Consider the following 25,572-nt stretch of genomic DNA (forward strand, 5'->3'; position numbering starts at 1 on the left):
TGTCTGTCTGCCGTAAGATCTATCTTTGTAGGTCACCAACTTTGACTCCCTCTTTTATCCTTTAAAAAAAAAAAAGCTCTTGGGTTCTTATCTTAGACTTCTCATTGAAATACTCTTGCAGGAGTGAACTTTGAGAGGCATATCAAGGCTCACTCAATTATAACCTACAGTATTTCTGCTTCAAGAAGGAAATTCAGGCTGCTACCATCTTATGAGATACGACCACTGGGGCACGTAGTTCCCTACAGCCATTCACATAACATTGTCACCGTACAGATCACGTGCCAAGGTTTCAGCTAACTGTGTTGGTAGGGCTGTATTTCATAGGGAAAAATACCTTCCAGGCCAGTTCTGTAATTGTAGTGTTATTGCCTCTTTCTTCTTACCTACAGTCATTTGTTTATTTGTTTGTAAGGTGATGTGCACTGCATAAAGTTCAAAATGTGGAATACCCCCTCGGTCTTCTGGGAGCTGCTTTGAATTTATGTAGAGTTCAGCTCAAAGCTTCGGAAATTTAACTAGTGTTAACCTCACAAATTCTGAAGTTTCTAAAAAAAAATCTTTGCAGATTTTACTCAGCCAGAATAGAACAGCCTTCTGAATTGTTTCTGTACCACACTCTCATTTACTTTTCTCACGCTGTATGAAAAGCTTTTTCATACTTTAGATATCGGAAAACTGTAGAGAATCAATATTTCAGATATTGTTGAATGTTTAGTTTTAACTTTAATTCTGATTATTGGATGTTTTAGGTGTAAGTTTTGAATTTGCTAACCTGGTTTTACACAGACTACAGACATCCCTTGTTAAATGCTCAGGAGTGCGCTTGGGATCGTTTTCAATTCTGGTTGTTACAAACTTTATTCATCCTTTCTGTTTGTTAGTCATTCAGCTTGGGCGTTTTTCTATAGTGAATTCCTGTCAATGATAGATTGGCCTTTGTAGGATAAGACGTGATTGGACTGGGCAAACTTTTAAACTGGACTTCGATTTTTTTAGTCCTTGCCTTATAAGTAATATTATGCAATTAGGATCTGACCAGACCTAAGAATCATTGATTTTCTTCTTCCTCCTCCTCGTCTTCCACATTTTTAAGTGGTTTTCAACAAGCCTCACTGAACTGTTTATTGTTTTAAAAAATGTTTAGAAGGGATTTCAGGAAGTTTTCTGTTGCCCCTCAGTGTAGTATTCACACTTAAAATACCATCCTTTCTACGTACTTAAAACTAGTGTTAAATATAAGCCAAATTTCTTGAACAGCATCTTTGAACAGTCTGATGATGTAGTGAGCAGTTACCTCCAAAATTCATATCTTGCCATATAACCTTCTACACCCTCCAGTCAAGTATTTCACATATAGTCTCACATAGATCTGTAATCGGTGTGAAAGTATGTCAGAGTATGGTCTTCCTTGAATTCCTTGGAACTGTGTAATTATAAATGGTGACTAAGATAAACCTGCCTCAACGGTCTTGGGAATCTGGAGAGGTCCCACTTGACTGGAAGCTGGAAAAAGTTTGTACCAGTTTTCAAGAAGGGTAAGAAAGAAGACCCTGGTAATTCCAGGCCTGTCAGTCTCTCTGCAGTGCCTGGTAGAGTCATGGAGAAGATTATTGTGGGAGTTTGTGAAAAACACTCGAAAGACAACACAGTCATTGGTCATAGCCGACGTGGGTTCATGAGTGAAAAGTCATAGAATCATTTAGGTTGAAAAAGTCCCCTAAGATCCTCAAGGCCAACCTTCAACCTAGCACTGCCAAGTCCATGTCTAGACCATGTCTCCAAGCACCACATCTACACGTCTTTTGAATACCTCCAAGGATATTGACTCAGCTACTTCCCTGGGCATCCTGTTCCAAGTCCTTTTTAAGGAACTTGATTTCCTTTTATGACAAGGTTACTCATCTAGTTGACCAAGGAAGGCAGTTTATACGGTGTTTTTGGATTTCAGCAAAGCTTTTGACACCGTTTCTCGCAGTATCCTTCTGGACAGTGTCCAGCATAGAGCTAGGCAAATACATAACGTGACGGGTGAAAAATTTGAGCCTGAACAAACAGACACAAAGGATTATAGTAAATGGGGTTACATCGGGGTGGCAGCCACGTACTAGTGGGAGTCTGTAGGGCTCCATTTTAGGGCCAGTTCTCTTTAATGCTTTCATAAATGATCAGGATGCAGGACTCTATAGACTAAGTTTGCAGACAACACTAAATTAGGAGGAGCTGTTGAGTCCCCCAAGGGTAGAGAGGCCTTGCAGAGAGGCCTTGAGAAATCGGAGAGCTGGGCATCACCAACTGAATGGAGTTAACAAGAGCAAGTGCCAGATGCCACACCTGGAATGGGGCAGCCCTGGGAATACGTACAGACTGCAGGCCGAGAGGCCAGGGAGCATGTTATCTAGTAACATGCCTCGTAGTAGTGCTTTGGTAACAAAAAAGAGTCAATCTAATAGGATTGAGCTTGGATAATTGTAAAAATATGAAAGCCATGCACTAACTGTTTTTATGCTATTGATTTATATTCAAACAATATTTGAATTTGAGTTCAGGGTAGATAAAAGTTAAATATTTATCATAAATGAAATCACGGCTTTAATTCATTCTTCTAAGTTTTGAATTATGAAAGGCTACGGTGAGGGCAAAGCATATTAGAAGTATGAAATGTGAAGCAATGTTAAGAAATAGCTAAATGATCCATTACTGTTTTGAATATTGATATCATGTAAAGTAAAATACAGTAAATTCATGGGAACAGTAATAGTACTTGAAAAATACTTTTATTGCTATTTTTGTTATGAGTTTTTTATCCAAATACCTGGCAATAGACTACTTCACAGTGCATTTCTGTTTTGAAAAATTGACATAAAAGGGGAGTGTCCTTCAGAGAGACTTCTAAGGACATCCCCTTTTGTATCTATTTTCCAAATTACAGATAGTTTCATAAGTATATTGTAACCTTCTTGTTGATTAAAAAATAAGTTTTTTATCTTCAAGTTTTTGTCTATATTGATAAAATTCCCTGAGTCTTCTCCAAGACAGACTGGCCCAGCAATATCAGCCTCTCCACATGAGAATGATGCTCCAGTTCCCTAATCGTCATCCTGATCCATCTTGCACTGGACTTCCTCCAGCCAGTCCATATCTTCCTTGTACTGAGGAGTGCAGAACTGGGCACAGTGTTCCAGATGCAGCCTTACCAGAGCTGTGAAGAGAGAGAAAAATCACTTCCTTTGACCTGCTGGCAATTCAGTTCAGGAAGCTCAGCACGTAGGTTGAGAAGTCCATAACCTGAAATAAGAAATGGAAAAGCAGTAGAGAAACAGAGATTAGGAAATGAGGAAGAATTTTTGTCTTTTTGTCTGTCCTAAATTTAAGACAGGTATAAATATCCATATCTAAGCTAGGAGATGTGCTGAATCCCACACAAAACTAACATGAGGTGTCTGCATGTGAGAGGTGGTCAGTCAATGTTCAGTTGAGTGACTGTAGGTGGCTGGCCTTGAGATGCATGTCTCCACGATCTGTTCACTGTATTGACTTACCTCCTTTGTCATGGGAGCTTAGACACCTTGTGCGTGTCTGGACAGCTGCATTTAAAGGCCAAGCTGAAAACATTTACTCCTGTGTCAGTTTAAGTATCTGAGAAGAAAAATAATTGATTCATCTGGCATACAGGGGATCTTATTGTGGAAGTGAGGTCATATTTGTTTGTGGAAGAGGGGGATGCAGATATTTCCAGTTCTGGAAGAAAGGAGAAAATAGCGAGAAAGGAGGGGAGAAGCTAATGATATCTCATAAGATTCTGTGCCTTTTATACCCGTGACTTCTGAGATCCCGTAGAAACATGTGTTTTAGCTTTTGGTTTGTATTTCACTTTGAAGTTTTCAATTTCTCTCTCAGATCTGCAGAAAAGTTAGTGTGTCCAAAATCTGGCCTGCTTTGTCAGTTTTGCCAGCTGGTTCAGTAAGAGGCATATTGCTTCTACCAACCATTCTTAGCCTCTCCATTTACATCGTTATGACTACAATACTGCAGTTAGCTTACAATGAGATGTGTCCTAGAAGCATCTACTGGTTCGTTGTTCAGAGAGGGAGTCTGTGAGAGTAATTCAGCTGTGTGTACCTTGAAGACTTCTGCCGTAGAATGAGTCACATCTCAGCAATGCCTAGTGCTCTTTGTTGACTATGAAACCAACTCTAAACTACTAGCTCGTATGTAGGCTTTTAAACTGTAGATGTCTACACTGAGGCAGATAAATCCAATTGTGATCTTGTAGGTAAAGAGATTTGGTTAACGCTATCATGACTATTGCCTGCAGAACTCTACCATTGACCCAGTGGAGCCTACCCATAGGTCACAAATGCAAGCTCAGGATAGATACACTGTGCTGAAATGGCAGTACATCTACGCCTGCACACACACAAAGAATGACTGAGGTCTCATCACGACGACTGAGATCTCATCACTTGGTCAATGAAGATAGTGTTGATGGACAATGAAGAGAAAAAAAAAATCGAGGTCTTTAGGAAATATATAAGCCCCAAGTCAACTGGGAAGGAAATGTGATTCTGTGAAAAAGAGTATATTATTAGAGCTTTTTTTCTGTCAAGCTATCGCAAAGGGTTGTTTATACTCTTAATGACTACTTCCCAAAGAAACCTCAAACAAAATAATCCACCACGTTACAGTTATATTGCAGGTTATAACTGCAAGCTGAAAATACACATGCAGTGGTTTTATTGCTGGGCAGTTTTCACACGCTCTGTCTTGGTTTGATAAATGTTGTGTTTCTTTGACCAAGGTAAATACAGAATCTCGACACAAACTTTAACTCTGTGTTTTAGTCTAGTTGGATAGAATTAGGAACATCTTAAGGATAAAGCAGATAAAATAGGTGTGAAAATGTCACTTCACCTTGAGAATACTGTTATTTGCCTTTTTTTTTGTTGTTACCTGAAAAAAAAAAAATCTTGAATACATATAATGAATTTATTTAAATTTCTCAGACCAAAGTAATTTAGCATTTGCTGACGTTAGGTTCTGTCAAGTTCTCACCATTAGGCAAAATAATTTTCAACATAACTTTTGACATCGGTCTGCCTGCTGCGTCTTTGATTTTCTTTTTTAGTGTTAATCAAATAAAAGATATAAAATATCTCAGTGAGTAGTGGAGCATGTGTCTCTTTGTCATGTAAAATATTGGAGAGCTTCTGTATCTGGTCTACCTAACAAAAAGGAGAAACCACGGCTACTTCCTTTTTCTTAAAAGTGTACAACTTTGGAGTGACATGAGGGAAGGGGAGGGGAAGTTGGCTTTTCTGACAGGGTTGGGAAGAGGTTAGGAAATTTTGTGTGAAGGACCAGTAGAAAGCCATGATGTTAAGAAACAGAAAATGTAAGCACTCTTTTTTTTTTTCCTGCAGTGCACCAGACATATTCCAACTTGTCCATTTCCCCTGCTTAGATTTTGCTTGATATATGGTGGATGAGATTGTAGGTTATGATGGTAGGACTACCAGAAAACAATTTAGATGTGATTCATGTTGCCAGCCAAAAATTATCCATTTTAACAACGTGAAGTTAACTGTGGTATCTTTCCTTGGTGAGTTTTTAGAGCCTAAAACACTCTGAATCTCACCTATTTGTGGGAAGTAGCCCTTTCACCTCATTTGCAGTGTTCAAGTTAGCATATAATGAGGTCTTCTTATATTCTCTGAATAAACAAAGTTGGCTTATCTAGGCCTTAAACACTAGAAGCTCACTACATCCGTGACCAAAAAAATGGCGTAAGAAGTGTACTTCGTCAAAACTTCTTTCTTTTTAAAGTGACACATAACAAGTTCTGCATGTGAACCAGCTAAAGAGGAAGTTCTTTGGAAATATTTGACATTAAGATGGGTATATGACACTAAACCAGACTGAATCATAAGACCTATTTTAACTATAAGAGTCTCTTCTTCAGGTTTATTGGAAATATGCAAATAGACAACTCTTCCTCACTAGATGAAACTTCTTGAAAATCTGTTAACACCGAGCACAGAGTTTGAAGTTTCTCATACTTCTGCCTGATACCTTTACAACTGGAATAGTGCATCCAGGGAGAGAGGAAGGGAGTGACATTGAAATCACAGCAAGTCCGAAGGTGATGTGGTAGATTTCGACAGCGTTCACGTAGTGCTTCTCACAGCTGAGCCCGTCCTCCTGTTTATACTTACGAAGAACTGCAGTCTCACGTGATTGCTCTGCAGAAGTATTGGCCCGCAGTACGTTTCTTGGCAGCTATTTGTAGCAGATATGCAGATAAGCAGATTAGCCTTGTTCCTCCACCAGGTGCTTTTTATCTCAGATTTTACCCTGAACACTATATTGTTGGACTTGTTGACTTTCTAAGTTCACGTTTGGGTTACACAACGAGTTTCTGTCTAAGTTCAAGGAGGGGCCAAGAGGTTAGCGTGCTGCTGGGGAGCAGCAAAGGGCGAGAGGACAGCCCTCTACAGCAGGTGCATGGGCTGGAGACAGTGAGCTCAGTAAAGCTGGGAAAGGATGTGTGCGTGGCTTGCAGGCTTAATGCTGCAGTTTGGCCTTTCTCCATTTTAGAGGTGCCCCAAAACTTTAGCCTTTTAAAGCCTTTTCTTCTGATTAAATGCTCTCGGATGACTCTGCTTAGGGAAATACAAGAAGGCTTTTACTGGTACCACTGCTGGCTGCTGTTTGCAGTACATTTCCCTTTCTGAGACAAACAAGTCCCGAAGTACTGGCACTGCTGCTGCTATCCTATTTGCTGTTTTGAGTTTGATACGAGAATAATTCTGTTTGTGGTTAACGTGTTCAGACACGTGTCAAGATTTGTCATACCTTCAGGGAGATACAGATTTTCCTATCACCACTCGCTTTGTTTTGTTCTTGACTTTCTGAACTCTTTGAAGATTTACTGTGCCCTGAAAACATCAGGCCTGAGCTAAGGGCTGGAGGTGATAAGAGCGGGCAGAGATCAGTAGCTGGGAGGGACACCTGGCAGAGGTGAGGGAATGCTGGTGTGATGTTGGACAAAGTATTTTGCGTGGCAGCTCTCTTTCTCTGAGATTAAATTATACACAGTATTTGCAGCCAGGTTCAGTAATTCTTACTCCCCAAAAAGTAACTTTCCTGGTAGTGTGGGTTTTCTCAAGTGAGGAGCCTCTATGTACTACCTCTCTTGGGACCAGGTGGTTAGCTTCTGAGGGACCTGCTTGCTGGGTAGGTACATAAAGTACGACGTGCCAAGAGTAGCTAAATGACAGAAATGATACAAATACTGCTCCACTTACTTACTCTTTGGTGAGTATACTTCTGTCTCAGTTTCCAGTTGACATGCGCAAGATTTGGTCATGGGCTTACAGTCCTCTGGAACATTTTCACTAGAGCTGAGGAAAGAAATACTGAGGTCATCAAGAAGCTTTTGTTCCAGTGCCCTGTCATTCCTGAAGTCCTGTCAGGACATTTCTTCAAATACAGAACATTTTTGTTGAAGGCAACCTTCACCGAGATGCCGGAGGCGGTGGCCTTCCTCTTATCCCATCCCATTTACCGCCTTCCACACAAGAAGATAAGGGGTTAAGGATAGCCTAAGCTTGTTCTTTCCCATTTTAGAACTGTCGCCTGGTTTTGGTGCTATATCCAACGCCAAGACCAGTCATAAAAGATGATAGAATAAAAAGAAAGCGAGCGTTTCCCAAAGCGGAGCTCTAATGTATTGCTCTAAAAGTTACCATCTCAGTGGATAATTAGCAATAACCTTGTAAGTAATCTGAAAAATATTCCCATCTCAAAGAATATTACCTTTTCCTAAACCATCACCTTTTGTATACGCAGCTTCTGTATGTTTATACAAGTATCAGTGAGATAAAAGTACATATCCTCAGAAAAAAAAAAAAGAAAAAAAAAAAAAAAGAAAAGAATAACCCAGATTTAGAGGTTCTACATTGCTTTTAAAGTAATTGCATTAATTGGGTCTGTCTCATTTACGCATTTTTTGGGGTTCGTATCTCTTCCTGTTCGTTTCACTCTGCTGTCATAGCATAATTCTTGTGGTGTAGCAGCTGATAAATAGTCACAAATACCGAAACGTGGCATAAAGCAGAGTGACAGTTTGTACAAGAAGTTTGGCCTCGATGCTGCACCACTTCCAGCTCAGGAGCTTCATGATGGGGTTAAAAATGGTGCTCAGGTGATGCCTGTAGATCAGCCTGGGACACATGGATTTCAGTTGCTCCTTCTGAATATAGAATGAAATCAAGTCCCAAGGCACACATAAGTATGAACACAGGGAATGTGTTGGTTTTTTTTTCTTACAAGCAGGAAGAGAGCACCACAAAGACTGTCTTTCTTCAATGTCATTTTTTAATTAACTGTTCTTTTCTTTTTTCTTTCTCCTAGAAGTTAGGTTGGCACGTGTCTGTGTATACTCTTGGATTTAACTTTAAATCAGCTGTTTTGCTTTTGTCTCTGTTAGAAGGTGAAACTTGGGGGTGGGAGCAGAAGCCATAAGGAGGGGTGATTTTTGCTTAGGAACATTTGCAATGCTTCAGCCTCCTCGAGGGCAACCTTAATCTACTCAAGTCAGCATGCAGCACATCCTGACCGCTGCCTTTACTAGAAATCAAAATTTTATTTGAAATTTTTTGAAATGGTCGGTTAGTTATGGTTCCAATTCTGAAACAAACAAAAAACCCCAACCAACTTTCTGAGTCACAGGCAATGCAGTGCACAGATTTTAGAAGGTAATATAGTCTGTAGTGGTGAGGAAGTTGGAGGGAAAGAAATCCCCTGTTCTTGACTCTAGACTGAGGTCTCTAGGGGAATACAATAAAATGTTCTTTAAAAAATAGAAGGACCATCTGCTATCTCTGCAGCTAAATTCAAAGAAAACTCGCTGTGTTTAAAGGCTTTATTTTTTAACTTTCAATTTTTGCTTTTAGATTTCTGGGATTTGCTACAATAGCAGTATACTAAAGGTTCATCGGATTCTTTGTGTACCCAGCTGGGTAGCAAAGCTATTTTCCTGGACTCTTGAACCAATCTTCTCATCTGCGGAACCAACGAGTGAGATTCGAGTGGGGATGGGAGCCACAGTCGACATCCAGAGGCAGCAGAGGATGGAGCTCCTGGATCGGCAGATCATGATGTCTCAGGTTGCCCAAATGAGGCGGCAAAGGCAGCAGCAGGTATTGTTACACACACACTCTGTAAGGGTTATTTTAAGTTTACATAACGGGAAACATTCATTTTCAGGTCCTACATTTTGTTGATTCCTTTTTGATATATTCTTCTCAATTGGTCTTTCATACTCTGTCCTACTGCTGATGGTCATTTAGGTGCTTACATAGTTTTGTATGTTAAAACTGCTTCACAGGATGGAAGCAAACGTCAGGCAATCCTGCAAAGATATCAGTACTTCTGGCATTCTGCAATGCTGAAATGAAAAATGATGCTGAATGGTAAAGTGCTTGCTCTTCTGTGGTCTTTAGGAAGAGCCATTGTTGAAAGCTAGGAAATCATAACACTTCTGACTGTGCTGAGTGTTTGTATTGTTAGCATCCTGTTCAGAGGGACTGAAAATTGTCTACATAGCTTCTTTAATTGCAAGTGTACTTGGGATAAAGCCTGCGTCTGTAAGAAAGTTCAGAAATTGAATTCTCTAGCTATCTGACAGAGGTCAACCACAGGGACTTTCTCTTTGCAGCAGTTAATGCTCTCGTTTTATTTCCTTACTTAATAGAATAGCAGAGCCTTTTTATTTTCTGTTTTAGTCAAGGCAAAAAACACAGATGTTCGCATACTTTGTGTTGTAGGGCAGCAAGACAGAGCTGAGAGTGTCTCAGTTCACTTTTTCCTATACCTTACTACTCTTATCAAGCCTAGCAGACAATGTGCACCTTGCATTGCTCTATTGTGAGCATACATTGCTCCTAATTTTATTACAGCCTAACACTTTGAGGTCTTAATTTAGTTTCTTCTGCCCAAAATGCAGCTAAAAAGTCCTCATTATGTTTGTGGTAACGTAGTGCCAGTAGGTGCAGCCATGTTACCATTAATACGTTGACAGAATTAGAGACGTGTCGGCATAAAGCTTTATCTTTGGCCAACAACTGGAGTATGAATCTTTGTTTCCAGTCCCGCGAATTCTGTTTTCTTTAATTTCTTAACACGTAAATGTGCTCAAATTGTTTCTGAGGTGGAAAGATTCTCACCTACTTCTCTCTGTTCACACTAGAACATTAATCGGTTTTAACAGAAGAACCGAGCTAGAAATTATTCAATTCTTGAATATCACTCTTGTATTAGGAAACGCACTGAAAGTGTCTGTTGGGCCACAAGCTGCTGTGACGATGGCGGCTAAGTTTCTTCAAATAAGAAGAGGAAGAAATTACCAGTTGTTAAAGACAGCCTTTGTAATACAATTTAATTGCGAAAACTAGTAGATAAGATCAAAATGGCAAATGTTTTTTGAGTTGATAACATTTCCTTCACATTTCCTTGGGTTATGAACAGCAAAGGTAGCAAAACGTCTTCTCAGACTTGACTTCAGAGATTTTGCAAAAGGTGGAGGGGTTTAAATAAAATAAATGAAAAACTTTTGAACAGCAGTGACTTGCTTCAGCTTAACAATCTGCTGAAACTCTTTCAAGTTACCTTCATGACTGGCCTTTAACTTTAGCGTAGCTTTCAGTTTTCCAGTAGTGCTCGACGGTGAAACTAGTGAGCAGAAAGCAATGGATTCAATGTGTGAACACTTCAGAAAGGTTCATCAGAAAAAAAATGTGTTAAGAAGGCTTTTACCAGGCTTATGACTCGTAGAATTTACTGGGTATCAACTAAATCATTAAAAGTGTCATTCTCAACCGTTGAACTGTAGTGGTAAAAAATGAAAAACGGGTTAACTTCAGCCTCAAAATAATATTCAAAAAATCAAAAACAGTTGAAAACTTGAGAATAATTTTCCAGATAGTTGTACTTGCACACTTCTTTTGTCCTTAGAGGCTTGGGAAGGTGTAATTTGAAGGCAGTGGAGTTGAGCAGATCCCGGTACAGATGAGATTTAAAGGATAATTTTACCCATGAGAGTGAGGCTGGTAAAGAATGCAGATCAGTTTCTTCAGGAGTTAAATAACGCAAGCTGTAAAGTATATTGGTCAGGTTATCAAATGCAGCTTTGGATTATATTTTAGGACAATGTTGTGCGTATTTTGGCATCTCAATATGCTGTCCATGGGTAGTATCACATAGGTGAGATAAATTAACATTTTCTCTCCTGCTTTCCATGTTGTTTGGCAAAAGAAAAGGACTTAAACTTTCCACTGTACATTCCTTCCTTTCCTTTACTCTTTCAGTTTATCTGTTTGAGAAGAGATAAATCAGCTTCCCTGCACATCAATAGCACGTGGAAGAACACAAGAACATGATGTGCGGTTTTAGAAGTGCTGTGTTGACCTGCAGAGCGTGGCAAACTCTCTTCTGGTCTTAAAGAGGGCCCTTAAATAGGCACTTTTTGTCCAAAGCTTACTCTACAGGTCTTTAGAAGAAGTTCTGAAGAACGTGAGCCTGACAAGTCAAGACAAAAAGAGGAAAAGCTTAAAAATAAAAAAGGCAAAGAAAACAATGGAAAAACAAAACAAAACAAAACAAAACAAAAAAAAGCAGAGACGTGTGTGTGACTGCTGGGCTGCCAGCACGCTTCACTTCGAGGAGCAGGTTGAGTGAGTGACAGAACCTGACCATAAACCACTGGCTTCATTGCTTGATGTCCCTCATTTTGTTTAGCCCAGAAGTGTGCAGCGGTGCTGTGTCTGTTGTTAGAAACTGAAAATTTATCTTACGTTGCTAGTTTCTCAGGGGAGTGTGGTTACACGATGACTGATTTTTCTCTTGCTTTCTAGTTGCTATGGATACAGTCCTTACCCAGATGGGCTTGAGCAGGTTGAAAACTTTCTGTTCTTTTTTTTTTTTCTTTCCACGGATAATCCTGAGAGATGATGAGTTTGTCACAAACGGAGAATTACTGAACGTTACCTCCATCCACCTTTTGAGGCAGTGAAATAAAACACGTGCCGTGTGTTTTGATACCCTTAAAAATACCAGCTTGCTATTTTGTTACTGCTTTTTAAACTTTAGTTTTTTAATTCTTTGCTTTCCCACTCTTTTCTCAGTTCTCTTTTCTTGTTTAAATAATTTATCCTCGTTTTCCTTTTTTTCCTGTGAACCTGCTATCTTTCCTTCCTATCATTTTCATGTTTTCATTTCCCTCTATGTCACGTTCCTCCCCCGTTTTCGTCTCTTCCCCTTTATCCCCATCATTTCCCATACTTCGTGTTTGCCTCTTTGCACCACTCCTCTTTGCTGTGGAGGCAGTTCTCACCCATCATGTCGTACCCATCGCTCATCATTTGCATCTCGAAGGGGTAGAAGATGCATCAGATACATCTTGAAGTGGTAGAAACCGCTCACCTTTCCCTCGCTCAGGCCAGGATGTAGTCAAAGTCTTTGGCACTATTTTATCCTTCCAATACTGTAATAAGGATTTGAACTATAATGTAATAAACAGCAGGTATTAGGTGTTTCCATAGTTTCGTATGTTCGAACTGCTTCACAAGACACAAGCAAGCGTCAGACAATCCTGTAAGTCTCCCGACTTTTCTATTTCTTCGTCTGTTTCATTTCCCAGCCTTTTTTCTGAAGTTTATCTTTCTGTAAGCCAGTTGAAAGGCCTGGTGGGAAAGGGGAAGAAATTGCTGCATCTGTGCTCGCAGGGAGTCAACTTGACTTTCACTTCCCACTGAGAACCTCGGGGGGAGGCTGGCAGATAACCAGGCTGCAAATAGATGAGGGAGGAGCCCGTGCCTAGGTGCTACTGGCAGCACTGCTGGGGCTAAAGGCAGGTGGGTATGTATGGGATACAAAGTGCTCAGCACCTTCTGCTGGCAATTACGTGCCACTTCTTTGAGTGCTCACCCCTGCGCCCATTCTGCGTGTGGGGAGGGTGGGAGGAATGAACCCCAGCCCCTTCACCTTGAAAAAATGCTCTCTGTATCCATAGGACGTTTGCTCCTTCGTTCATGCTGAGCATGTTAAACACGCTGCGTTGCCTGCTTCTTGGTTTCTCTTAACTTTCTTGGCTCAAAAGAAGAGCTTCCCCAGGGTGCTCCAGGCTGTGTGATAAGCCTACAGCCATATATGAAAATCTTTTCTGCCCCTTCCTTCGCTTTTAAGCTTTTTTTTTTGTTCTTTTTCCTCCTTTTTGTTTCTCAGTTCCAACTGCTGTTAGTTTCTAGTGAGACCAGAGAGCCCTTTGATGCATATCACAAGGCATCTCTATGTGAGCTTCTTCTGCTTGCAAAGACCAGACTTCTTCTCTAACAATGTGGCTTCCCCTAATTGTTCCTTCTCTAGATGTCTTCCTCCTGGGACACTGGAGGGATGATCTGTGGGGAGATGCATTGAGTGTCTTTATTGTTACGTATCCTGAGAAACGTGCCACTTTCTTATTCTGTGAACTAAGGACTGTGAGGCTGTACTGCTGATTTACCTCCTGGTTATTTTAAGTGGTCAGCTTCCATCCTTGGAAAACAGAATTTAACAGAGCAAAGACTCCTAGGACAAGAATTACTCCTCAGGGTGTTGTCCTTACTCAGAATCCCTCAGTAAATGTGCTCACAGGCAGTCGATTTCTGCCTTCTCAGAGAAGTCTAAGAACCAGATCTGGCCGTATCCTTTAGTTTTCACACTGGTGCTGAGAAATACCCTTATGGCCAAGTCTTCTCAAATAACTTCAGAGGTTTGAGTACCAAAATGTTTCAAGAAACCTCACGAGACATTCTGTGACCTTTGCACACTGCCAGGTAAGTCCCTGTAAATTCTCACTCTCACAGCCGAAATTTTGGATGGAAAGAGCTTGCTCATAGTGACCCACAGATGTAAGTATCACTCTCAGGAAGGAATCCACCAGACCAGTTTACCTGAATAAATGGGTGAGATTTTCAGCCCAGTGGTATGCAAAGTCTCTTTCTCTAATTAGGTTTTTGTTCCAACTACTCTGTGTTACCTATAACTCCTCTGGGATTTTGTGACATAATTCAATACAAACTGTCTTTTACAACGTTTTCATAAACTTCAAAGGCAACTATAGGTAGGGTACCCATAGGATGAAAATGTTACTTGAGTTCAGGTCCCAGAGATATGTGCCTACAGAGTTGACATCATGTTTTAAACAATTTTCTTAACTAGTTGGTGATTTATGGGTTTATTCCAGCCCATGAATGAAGCGTGTATGCTGCAGCAATAATCAGCGTGGCTAAATTTAACTGAGCATTTAACTCATTATTGAGTTGCAACTGTTGCAGCAGTTGATAACCCACTACTATTTGGGTATTTCTAAATAGCCTTTTTTTATTTATGGGTAACTTGTTTCTGGATTCTAGATGTGAAATCATTAAAAATGTTGAATTTCCTGGGTGCTTATCCAGGTAACGAGTTTATGACTACTTCCTCTACAGACCCACTTTCTTTTTCTATCTTCTTTCATGGAAATCAGCAACTATAGTTCTTCTAGAATAATCTGAATATATGTCAGTAACAGCCAGCTGTCACAGTCACAAGGCTGTGTCACTGTCTGAGACTCCTAGTCCTCAGTAGCCCACCTGCTCACACACTGAACTATCATTTTTTCTTAGACTGGAATTATACAATTCTCTTTCTGTCTGACTCATCGTTTGAGCTGTAGCCTTTAGATACCGGCTAAATTTGATGTAATATTTGTAATCGATTTCCCTACAGAAGCAATGGCTGGACAACTTCCTAAGGAAATATAGTGTCTTACTTCAAAGCAAATAATTTTTGAGAAATAGATTATGTTTCTTCTCCTATTTGTTGTTCTATACTCGTGCTCTTGACAATTTATTTGAGGTAGTCCCTTATAAAAAGCTCCTGGCATCCGAATCTCCCCAAGCATTTCAAGAGCATTTAATTCTCTACTGTCTGATCTATGCCAGAAGTTTCTTTTTAGTTGTTACTGTCCTTTCATCTGTATTTTCAAACATGGGTCAAAAGGCGTCCAGTTTGGGGGCTGAGATTCTAAAGCTTTTTCTGTTATCCTTCATCTGCACTGAGAGTCTTGTTTGGAAACCATTTCTTCTTCCTAGCATCAGTTTTCATCTCATGTAATAGAGAAGAGGCATGTCTTTCAGCTAGTACGTGACCCTTGTCAGTGTTCAGGTTTTCTGATGGGAACTCTGATAGCAGCATGTAGAAACTGCAGGCCCGTGTTTCCTACTGTTTGCTGAAGCCTCAGAGGCACAGTAAACGTGTAGGTTTTGCCAAGCAGTATTGCCGATGTGCCACCTTGAACGTTGATTTTGTGTTGTCAACAAATGGAAGCCCATCCTATTTGCAGCCTAAGACAGAACCTCAATCTTCGATCCCCCAAAAGGGATTATAATTATTTTTTTTTCCCCTGCGTGATCACAGACTGGCCCGTTATGTACTGGAGTATTTGCTTCTGCTAAGTATATTGGAGAATTTGGTTTTGAGTTTTCTTTGTGCCCAGCGTTTGTTAGCTCAGCTTCTCAAATCAAAACAATTTTGAAACTCTGATTTCTCACTTTTGTTTTGACCTCTACGTATTCATGTTTGAAAAGGCTTGTGCACAGGAAGTGTATGAGAGATTTTCTATCTAATCATCATGCTTCACATGTCACCAGTGAGCATCCAGAGGGCCTTGTAGGAAGGATTAGAACTGCCTCTGCTTTGTGTAAAGTGTCCGAAATGGAGTAACAGCTTGTTTCCCTAAGTCCAGACTTGGTGTTCGTGCTGGTGGACCCACCTTCAGCATTTGTGTGGCACACTGAACCCATACACCCTGGTGACCTCACTCAGCAGGTATTGAATGCTCAACGTAAGAGCAGCTCCAAGTCCTTCCATCCCTGTAAAATTCGGGTGGTGATGATGACTGACAGCTGGTGTAGCCGTGACCAGTTTGTATGAAGAGCAGCTGACACGAGCAAGCAAGAGTGAAGCCAGAGAGTCTGCAAATGGAAGTGCTTTGAAAAAAGTGGCTGAAGCCTTGTCTCTCCTGCTTATAAAAGATTTAAATTCCCATTTCATAGTGCAGACAAAGTCTGAGAATCCAGCTCAACACTTCCCTGATGCTGGATGAACGAGTCTCAAAATGAACAGGTCTCAAAAACGCCAGCTTTCAGTTTCTGGTGGATATGAAGTTTCTTTCTTTCTTCTTGCCGCAGCGATCCAACACTTTGCAGCTGACCTGCTGCACCACAGCACTACTGAAAAGTGAATGCTGCGGTGATGCACAGCTTGGTGCAGAGCAGGTATTTAACCTCACTGTAACGGGCTGACCACAGAGCAGTCTTGCCCCTTTCAGTGTTTTGCGCTGCCCGGCGGGTTTTGGGAGCACCTCCGCAGCTTTTCACTTGCTGCCAGCCAGTTGTGTGTCTGAGTCATATAACGGCACCCCTTCCTGTCGTGTAGGGCAAGCAGTCTGCAAGGCCAAGCGCCTGTGCGTGCATGAGCACCCTAGGAAGCGTTCAAAACTCTCTTACACCTCCCCTGAACGCAGCAGCAGCCGTTCCCACCTTGCCGCCCAAGCTGCAGATGTGGCTGCCACTTGGTGTTTCTGGCTTCTGCTCCTACAGCTACAGCACGTGGTGCCTGTGCTGAAGTCCCTGCCATTGTTTCTCAGGCAGCTTCAGGGGCCAGATTAAGGTGTTCCTCCTAGATTTCAAAGGAAATAGCTGATCAGGCTTCAGAAAAGCCCACATGTGGATTTGTGAACTTCTGTGACACACGAGCTCCTGTGGGAGAATGCAGACATCAAAGTTCAGGATGCAGCAAATAAGAGCTGGAGACAGAGCCTCTTGGCTGGAGAGACTTGTCTGTAGCATAGATTCCCAGAGAAAAGTGAAATATGTTTAGAAACTGCTAGACTACTTTCCTTGGTGAAAAATTCATCCCATCGTTATGGGTGATGCTCACAGCACTCACACGGTTACATTTCTACCCCCTTTCTAAAAAAGAGGTTATTAAAGCTTTTAAAAAAAAGAAGTTGCAGATGAAATAATCCCCCAGAAGAGTGTTGACCTCAGAAAAAGAGATGGGCTAGGCAAAGCCCACTGGAAATGTCACTTCTGCCACCAATCTGTCTTACACAACGTCCAGATACCGAGGCAGCAGATCTCAGTGTGTCATTCACAACCACACTTTTTCTTTCTTTATTTTATTGGTACGCATACTTCGGAGTCATCTGAAAAGCAAATGAGAGGGTTTTTTTTGTTTTCAGTACATTATATATATATTTTTAAAGAAATTTTGTATGTAAGAAGATAACATTTATACCAAATGCCAAGTAATGGCGCCTATGCAGAGCAGCAAACTCTAAAAATGTTACTTTAAAAGATGAAATGCAAAGCAATTTCCTTTTTTTTTTTTTTTTCTTTCGCTGTGGTTGTTGTGTTAAGAAAAGGTGAACAGGACAGATATCAGGAGGTGTTTCCTGTTTGTGCAAACAGATGGCGAGTTGGCATTAACCATATACATGAGATAACGTTATCAAAATATCTTAACCACATGCATCACTTTCAAGAGGACTTTTATAAAGCATTTTCTTTCAATTCTGGTAAAATAAATCTAATTGAAGTAGACGCACGTGGTAGCTACTTCAGTGGATGCTTGTTAGTTGTCCACAATACATTTTTATTTGTCAAGTTTTGGCTAGGAAGTATTTTACAGAGTATACCATGGCAGGTACATATATGGGAAATGGGGAGAGCTGCCTCTCCTAAGAGAGAAAGGAGATCACGTGAAAAAAATGGTGCAACTCGGCTTTCTGCAAGTTCGTAGGCTGGTATGAATATATTTTCCTTTACAAGGAAAGGAGTATCCTCCTTTCTTGTAAACAGCATTGTCCCAGGCACCACTAAAAAAAAAAATCAAGGATGTGACCTAACAAGGCATAACGTCAATACGTAAAGCAGTGGCGGCTATCCAAGAATAATTCATCGATATGGTATTTCCTTATAACATTTTCTGGGGGGGAGAGCTGCCGTTTTTGCATTCCCTTAATCGAGTCCTGTCCTAAATCTCATCCTTTGGTCATCTGAAGCTCGTGACTGATTTGTCATTGTTCTGTAACAGAAGTCCCAACATCATCAGTGTTTTCCTCATCTCCTTCTAGTAGGGATTTATCAGAAATTGATAAAATGGGCTCCTTGGTGAGTTTGTCTCCAGTCAGACAGTAACAACGAATTTGCCATCAACCAATTCACTCATTCTTCGTACTGCTAACATCAAAAGAAGCTGCAATTTTCTTTAGTTAAAAAATAAAACCTTAGGAGGAAGGGTGCGGGAAAGGCTTACAGGATTTTCCTTAAGTGTGTCCAACTTCCTTCTCTTCAGCTAACTGTTGGAGCATGTTTTTGTCCAGAGTTTTTCCTGATGATGCAAGGAAGATTTTGTTGCAGGCAGAAATGAGGGCCCAGTCACCACCTTGTACAACATGCTTGTATGAATGATGGTTTGTGGAGTGATTTCTTCAGTGGTTGTCTCTCTCTAGTAGAGGAGCAGACGTCAGGACTTCTGAAACACAGTTTCTGATTAATGTTGTGAAACTGAGCTTGATGATTGACAACGAGACTAGAAATTCTTCACAGCATCCCACTGCAGGGCCTGCAGCGTGTGTGCGAGCTGACGGGAGCCTCCTGCCTCGTGATGGCAGTAAGCCTGATGCTGCTTCAACGCCATGGGATGAGAAGAGGCCTCCGCGAGCCTCTCATCCTGCAGAACAAATGAGACAAAGGGAAAGTTAAATATGCAATAAATAAGTAAATAAATAATTTTTGCTATTTTGAATCTGACAAAATCAGACGTAGAAGATTCGGACTAGGAAAGCAGACCGCAAGAAGAAACCTTACCTGCGTGTGGGTAGCGTGATGAGCGGTTCCTGTCAGCCTGGATGGGGGCAGGAGGTGGCGTATCACCACAGCGTGACCCCGAGCACACCGACAGGCTCCCCAGGGGGTTGCATCTGCCTGGGCTGAGGGCCAGCTCTGACATGGGACAGCTCCTGACCCTGGGGCAGACTTGTGAGAAAGAGCTGTGGTTGGAAACGTCTGTGAGAAGCCTTGTTGGGGCCTCGCCCACCTCGGCTGGGAGTTGCCTCTGAAGGCAGGGCCTTCCCCTTGGCCTTTGCCGAGCTGCTGCGCGGATACGCCTGTGCCAAGCCACATCTACCCCCGACGGGTCCTGACCCCACTGGTGGGACTTGTAGGATTGATCTTAGACCCGCCTCATGGCAGGCCAGACTCCTGGCTGACCGTGGCTGCTGTCACTGGGCCTGTGCTGCTCGTCTGGCATGGCCTCTCTGCTGGCGTGTCATCACCTGGGCTGAATACCAAACACTCAACTATTTAGTATTAAACCTAATTATTCTCATAGTAAACAGACAAACCAGAATCACAGAACTGCCTGCCTTTCCTTAAATGGATCAGACTGACAGACACTTGTCATGAAGCTCAGGAAAGGAGCTGACATCCTGGGCCCTCGATCACCCTCACTGCTTAATTATTAGCCCTTTTCCTGCTTTTTTTCAAGTTTGCTGATCTCCAGCAGGGACTCTCAGGTGATTTAGAAGCGTTGCTCAAATGAATTTATCACATTGGTTATCGCCGTGTGAAATCTTCCTGACGGTTCTCAGAATAAGTGGCTTAGTGTGGTCACAAAGTGCAGAACTCATCACAAAATTGTGAAGGGGAGGGCTGAAGAGTAACTTCTGTAAGGCAAGGTAGAGTATTGATCTGGAAATCTGCATATTTTTAACTGGAATTTGAGAGCTTTAGTTAATTTAAGGGATTTTTGGATGCTCACTTTGGGTCAAATTAAAAATCACAGTTCTTACTGTCTTTATGTTGTGATAGTTAAGATTATCTGAAAGTCACCATCCACACTGGAAATCCACAGCCTTGATCTCTACTTTCTGTGGATCTGAGACAGTAGCAGTGCTTCCTAAGGTCTTCTTCTCTTTACTCTTGGCCATGGTACCAACTCCTGCTGCAGTTCCCCAGATCTCTGCTCTTTTACGTTGTACAAGCCTGTCATTTAATTAGAAGCAAGCCTATGAAGGGAAACAATTTCCCTGCAGTTAAGGATCAAGAATCTTAACGCATATGGCTTAGATGCCCTCTGTGAATACTCGGTTGAGAAGTAGACCATCCAGAGTAAGCTGGAATTAATCCTGAACATCGGTGGTCACAAAACATTAAGACTTTCAGCCTTCACTACTTGTATTTTGGATATTCTCAAGTCGTTAGTATAGGCAAGAGCTGTTGGGTTATGTTTGTCACCATTTCCAAAGGTAATTGAAATATTCCGAGGACAGCTGGAAAGGATGTTTCCACAGCCGTGTTGGTCTGTCTGTCTGTCTGCTACCTCTGGGAAAGGGGTCGCAGGCTTTGTGCGGAACCGTTCGTAGTGCGTCAGCCCGTATCTGCAGCTTATCAAGTTTTCCATTATAAACCTTCAAAACTAAGCAGTTACCGTATTAGGGAGTCTGGGTTTTGTACTGCAGGCAGTGCATTTCATGCACACTGATTTAAAATGTAAATTTAGGAGAAAGAGGCAGCCAGGCCTCTTTGTTACATGTCAACAGCACGGGGCAGGGCGGATGCAAAACCCAACTGGAACAGGCAGCTGAGAGCACAGCTGGAAAGGTACATTTATTTCAGTCTTCAGATACACCAACATACTGATAAATTAATACATTTACTGTAGATTTTACATTTCATATGCATTATTCTCTGTGAATTCTGGTGCTACAAAAAAAAAAAAAAAAAAGCCATGGTCCTGCTGGCTTTTTTCAATTCGGCAGTTTTGCTTGAATCACCCCTGGAAGCATTATTTTCTCCCCTTCTGGTCTTTCAAAAAAGAAGAAACACAAGCAAAGCAGCCTGAGTTCATTGTTCTTGCTCAACTGTAGAGCTTAGTGGGCTTCCAGAAATTCAGAATTAATGAATTAAAACACAACATAACTCTGAGCTAGGGGAAATTATAGATGGGGAAGTACAGGACATGTGATTTTCCAATACCACGGAGAAGCAGTGCATCAGTGTCAGTAGTAGGTCTGAGATCCCTCTCCGGGCTTAAACTACAAAATAATTCTCCTTTTTACTGGGGCTGCTTGGCTAACGCAAGGCATGAAATCCTTCAAGATAAAAGCTCGTGATGGTTAAGCAGATGTGTTACACGGTGTACAAAGTAGAAATGTAGGTGGGTAACAATTTTTTTAATCACCAAATCACTACGAGTGGAAACTGGATTGACGACTGGTTATGACTCCTAGCTATCTCGCATCTTCACAGGGAAAAAAGTGCTATAACATGAGGGACTGGAACATTTTGCAAGCGAGTGGGTCAGATCTAACGAGTCCCCAGATGCTTCGTCAAGCGTGCTATTGCACTGCCCCCTGTGGTGTCTGGGCTGGCTGGGTCTCCTTGGGAGAGAACGGAAGAAAGCAAAGGAAAGGGCAGGAACCCTAAATAAATGATTTTTTTTTTTTTTTTTTTTTGTCTGGGGTCAGGTTTTGCTGCTGCTGCTGCTGATCTGATGGAGCAGAGAGCATTTAATGCTCTAGGAGTACATAAAGGCAGGAAGAGCCCTAGCTGCGAGGAGAAAAGAAAAAAAAACTCTCTTAAGAGGAAGGTCTTCTGAGAAACGACAGTACAGAACTAAAATAGAGCAACTAGAGGAAGGAAGCCCGTGTCCTATATATACAGAAAGGGAGGGGGATCTTCTCCATAGTAACAGAGGGAGCCGGCGAGGAGGGAGAGCACAACACCAGCTGCATCGCAGAGAACAGCGCGGGATGGGGTTGGCTGCTCTTCCCCACTCGCAGGTCCTGCTGTGATAGGAAATCCCTTCAGAGGTGTTTGTTTAAGGTCATGAAAGGAAGGTGGAATACTCCTGGGCACTGATAACGCTTGTGCTTCGTGTTCCAAACCTCTTGCTGTTACAGGGCTTTAAGCTTGGCCGCTCAAAGAAAGTTTCGGTTCTGTGATTGACGCCGTACTTACGCTACTGCTGTGCATCTGTGGGAGTACCGTGTGGTTACAAAATGTTTGGGCGCTGCAGTACGGCCAGATTTTGCAGTGGGGTTTGATACACTGAAGTTAGGGAAGACCGAGAGTCTCTAGCAGTAGTATTGATGTCACAGAAGTCATCCCTGGCATGGAAAGTCTGTCACAGGTAGCCTGCGAGCTGGGCGTGTGATCAGCAGCATGTGTTCTGAGTTTCCTGACGTGGTTTTGTGGAAGCAATGAAACGCATTTTTGCTTTCCCCCTACTTCCTTCTTTCACTCCTTTTCCCGTGCAAGGCACTCGCAGGACCCTCTGTTGCATCTCTTGCCAGGCAAATCCCTCTTGGCAGAGAGAGCAGGGTCTTCGGCCTCAGAAACCCATTGCTGTAGTACACCAAATTGTTCGTGATGGATGCGAAACATGAATTATGAGCAAGAAATCAGACAATCCTTTCCTCCTTTTATTAGCACTCTTCCTGAGTTTACAGTGACTACTTCCAGCAGCTAGTAAAGCAGTAACCAGCCCAATGCTGGCTTCACGACAGACTACAGCAACCCTTCTTGTTTGAAATAAGCATTTTATGCAGATGTTTGCCTTTTGAATTACATGAGGCGTATGATCTTCTTGTTTAAAAGGGTCTAGTTCTTTGCAGAGAGACTGACGGCAGTGTCTGGTTTCAGGGTGGGATGATTAACTGGAATAGACTGTTTCCTCCTCTACGTCACAGACAGAATGCGAATTATCAAGATCATCGTCCGTCTGATCAAGACACACCTCCACCTACCGAGGTTTCTGAAGAGCAGGTAATTTTTTTATATATTATTTTATTAAGAAATGGTCAGGGATCATCTCTGATTTTGTATTGTCTGTTGACACAATTTCTGAATCGTTCTCTACAGCAGCACAAACCAGAATCTAAGGTAACAGTCACGGTACAAACTACAGTTGCAAATCAACTTGGGAATTTCTGCTTTTATGAGCATCTTTCTGTATTTTGTATTTAAAGATTAGACAGTTTCACTAGTGGGGAGTACCCAAATCTGATAAAATACGTGTTCCAAAAAAAAGGAAGAATGACAAGTAGATTTCACCATTTTCCCTGTAGGCATACAGCTTTTTCCTTCACTGAGGTCTCCAGCTTAATTTTCCAATTCAGTCATGGAGCTGTTTGGAAATAAAAAAGGTTATGCTACCTGTGGACTGCAGCACAAGTTTGGTGTAAAACTTTGATGTTTCCGTACACGATCTGGTTGAGAGAGGAGTTGTGTGTGTGTTCTGCCTAGTGGAAATTTAGGCTTTTGTCAATAGGTTTGGTTTGGTTTGGTGTGTGGTTTGGATTGGCTCAGTTTTGTTTTCTCAGAAGAGAGGATGATTTACTAGGAAGCTGAAGAACTGAACATTAGGCTTGTTTCTCTGTTCAGGATTTATTGTGTGTGATCAACTTCTCCAGTTTTTAGCCCATCTGCGGTTAACAGCATTGGCCTTTTCATAGTCTAACATCTCTGCTGTTCCTGAACAAGATTAGGTTTCAAGAGTGAGTTTTTCTCTCCCTTTTTCCCATTTTAAGGAGATAAATCAACACTTGCTAGTGCCATGCTGTTGTTTCCAGTTATTTTAGAATGAGATTGCTCCAAAGAGAAATCGTTGCTATGACCCAATTCCAGTTTTGGTTCAGTGCTGGGTTATGTTCAAAGTTAACTTCATTGGTGACTACATCAGAAAAGGAGGGGAAAAAAAAAATGAACCAGGCAACACAACAAAAAAAAAGTTTGGGGGCTTCTGACCCCAAAACTGACCCAGGCTCAGATTCATGAAAGCACTTCAATATACGCTTGCATTTTCTAATGCATCGAAGTCAGAGAGATCACCTGGCTGCTCTCATTCGAAACGCTGTGCCCTGCAAGGCAAAACGAAATCCAGGCACCTCTGGTTTCTCAGGATTGCTCCGTAAATTAATTGTCTCAGAGTGGCAGCAGTGCAAGGTTGGTGTCTGTTCCCCAGGTTCAAATTTGCAAGCGTAGGCAACACTTTTGGTACAAAAAATCTCTGCCTGTCTTGTGGGTTTTTTAGTACCTTAAATTACCGTTACCAGTGTGCAGCTCAGCTTCCTGGAGCTGGATTCAGTTCCTGTGATTAAAATACGCTCAGACAAAAACAGCTTTTTGTTGTTAAAATTTATCCCTCGTCGTGCTCGCTGGATATTTCTGTAAATGGGAACGTTGCAGCTCCATCCGCCACTTATTGAAAGTTAAAGTTAGAATTCGTGGCCACTAGCTTTTTTTTTTTTTTTTTTTTTTCTTTCTGAGGTGCATTTCTGTGGTTAGCTTTTATTTCCATCGCTTGGCCTCTTTCTCATAAAGCCCATGGCCTTAGGTGAAACATCTGAGATAGGAAGCGTTAGCAAGGTAGCGGCTCTGAAATCCAGTTTGGTATCGCAGAGAAGTCGAAAGTAACAGCTTGTGCCTCTCTCTGCAAGAAGGTGAGAAACTGACGCTGGGGAGTGAAGGGGAGAAGGGGCGAAACGCACCAAACAGGCACCATGCTTGATATTTTGACAGCCAAGGTAACAGTTTTCAAACATTTCCTAGCAACTCAACAAGCCACCAAGGCAGAAAAGATGAAAAATACTGAATGTTCTGGGGCTGTGTTGGAGGACGGGGAGGTTGCCTCCAGTTGCACCTTTCCGCTGGTGTGTGAAGTGCTGGTGTGCCCCAGGAAGGCTCCTCCCGAGACACGAAGGGCCTCGGCCATGCTCCCGCTCCCTCCGTGCAAGCCTGCCCGTGGAGGAGCAGCTCACAGCCCGCAGCTTCCACTTTCGGGAGCTGTGGTGTCTGCTCGCAGGCCAGCGTGATAACAGGGCAGGAGGGAGGCTGCTTCGTGCTGCCAGCGGCCGTGGTTAGCTCTGCACGCTGCACCCCAGCCTCTTTTTCCCCTCTATGGGTGATTAAGTATAAAAAGGAATCAGTTACGTAGCGACTTTCGGTTATCCCTAGTGGAGAACTGTAGGTTTTTAATGCAGTTTAAATTGAAACTTAATCCTAGATTAAATTTGATTATATGCACGTTTTTTTCCCATTTAATATTTGGAGTATCCCTTAGCACAAACCAAAAATGTTAGGTGTCTGTTCGTGATACTGCAGAAAAGGTTGATCAATTGGTTCCTGATTACCCAAATCACTCCCTTAATATGCCCATGTCCAGGTAATTCTTCCATCAGATGTCATTGATTTGTGCAGTTTTGGAAATATTTAGAATCCTTCCATGAATTTTACCAAACCAATTTAAGTATTGCATTGCCTCTGCTGTAGGGATAGCGTTCAGGTTCATTGTACAAACCACTGAGAGTGAATGTGCTGTTGGATATTATGCATTGTTTTTTATGACCTTTGGAGAAGTGGGATGTTTTTTCAAGGAAAGTACAGCAAAGTATGTACAGGCAGGTTTTCCCAGGTGCTGCAA

The 25,572-nt window shown here is 41.9% G+C and overlaps 1 protein-coding gene across 1 annotated transcript in view; it reads left to right on the plus strand.

The window, feature by feature from the left end:
- UBAC2 (UBA domain containing 2) overlaps positions 1-25,572 on the plus strand; it is an 87,544-nt gene that overhangs the window by 60,686 nt on the left and 1,286 nt on the right. Inside the window, exons 7-8 of the mRNA XM_084292122.1 lie at positions 8,958-9,203; positions 22,794-22,916. Coding sequence (XP_084148248.1) covers positions 8,958-9,203; positions 22,794-22,916 — 369 coding nt within the window. The remainder of the gene's footprint in view (positions 1-8,957; positions 9,204-22,793; positions 22,917-25,572) is intronic.

Source organism: Netta rufina (genome assembly GCF_964035555.1).
Source record: "Netta rufina genome assembly, chromosome: 1".
NCBI lineage: Eukaryota > Metazoa > Chordata > Aves > Anseriformes > Anatidae > Netta > Netta rufina.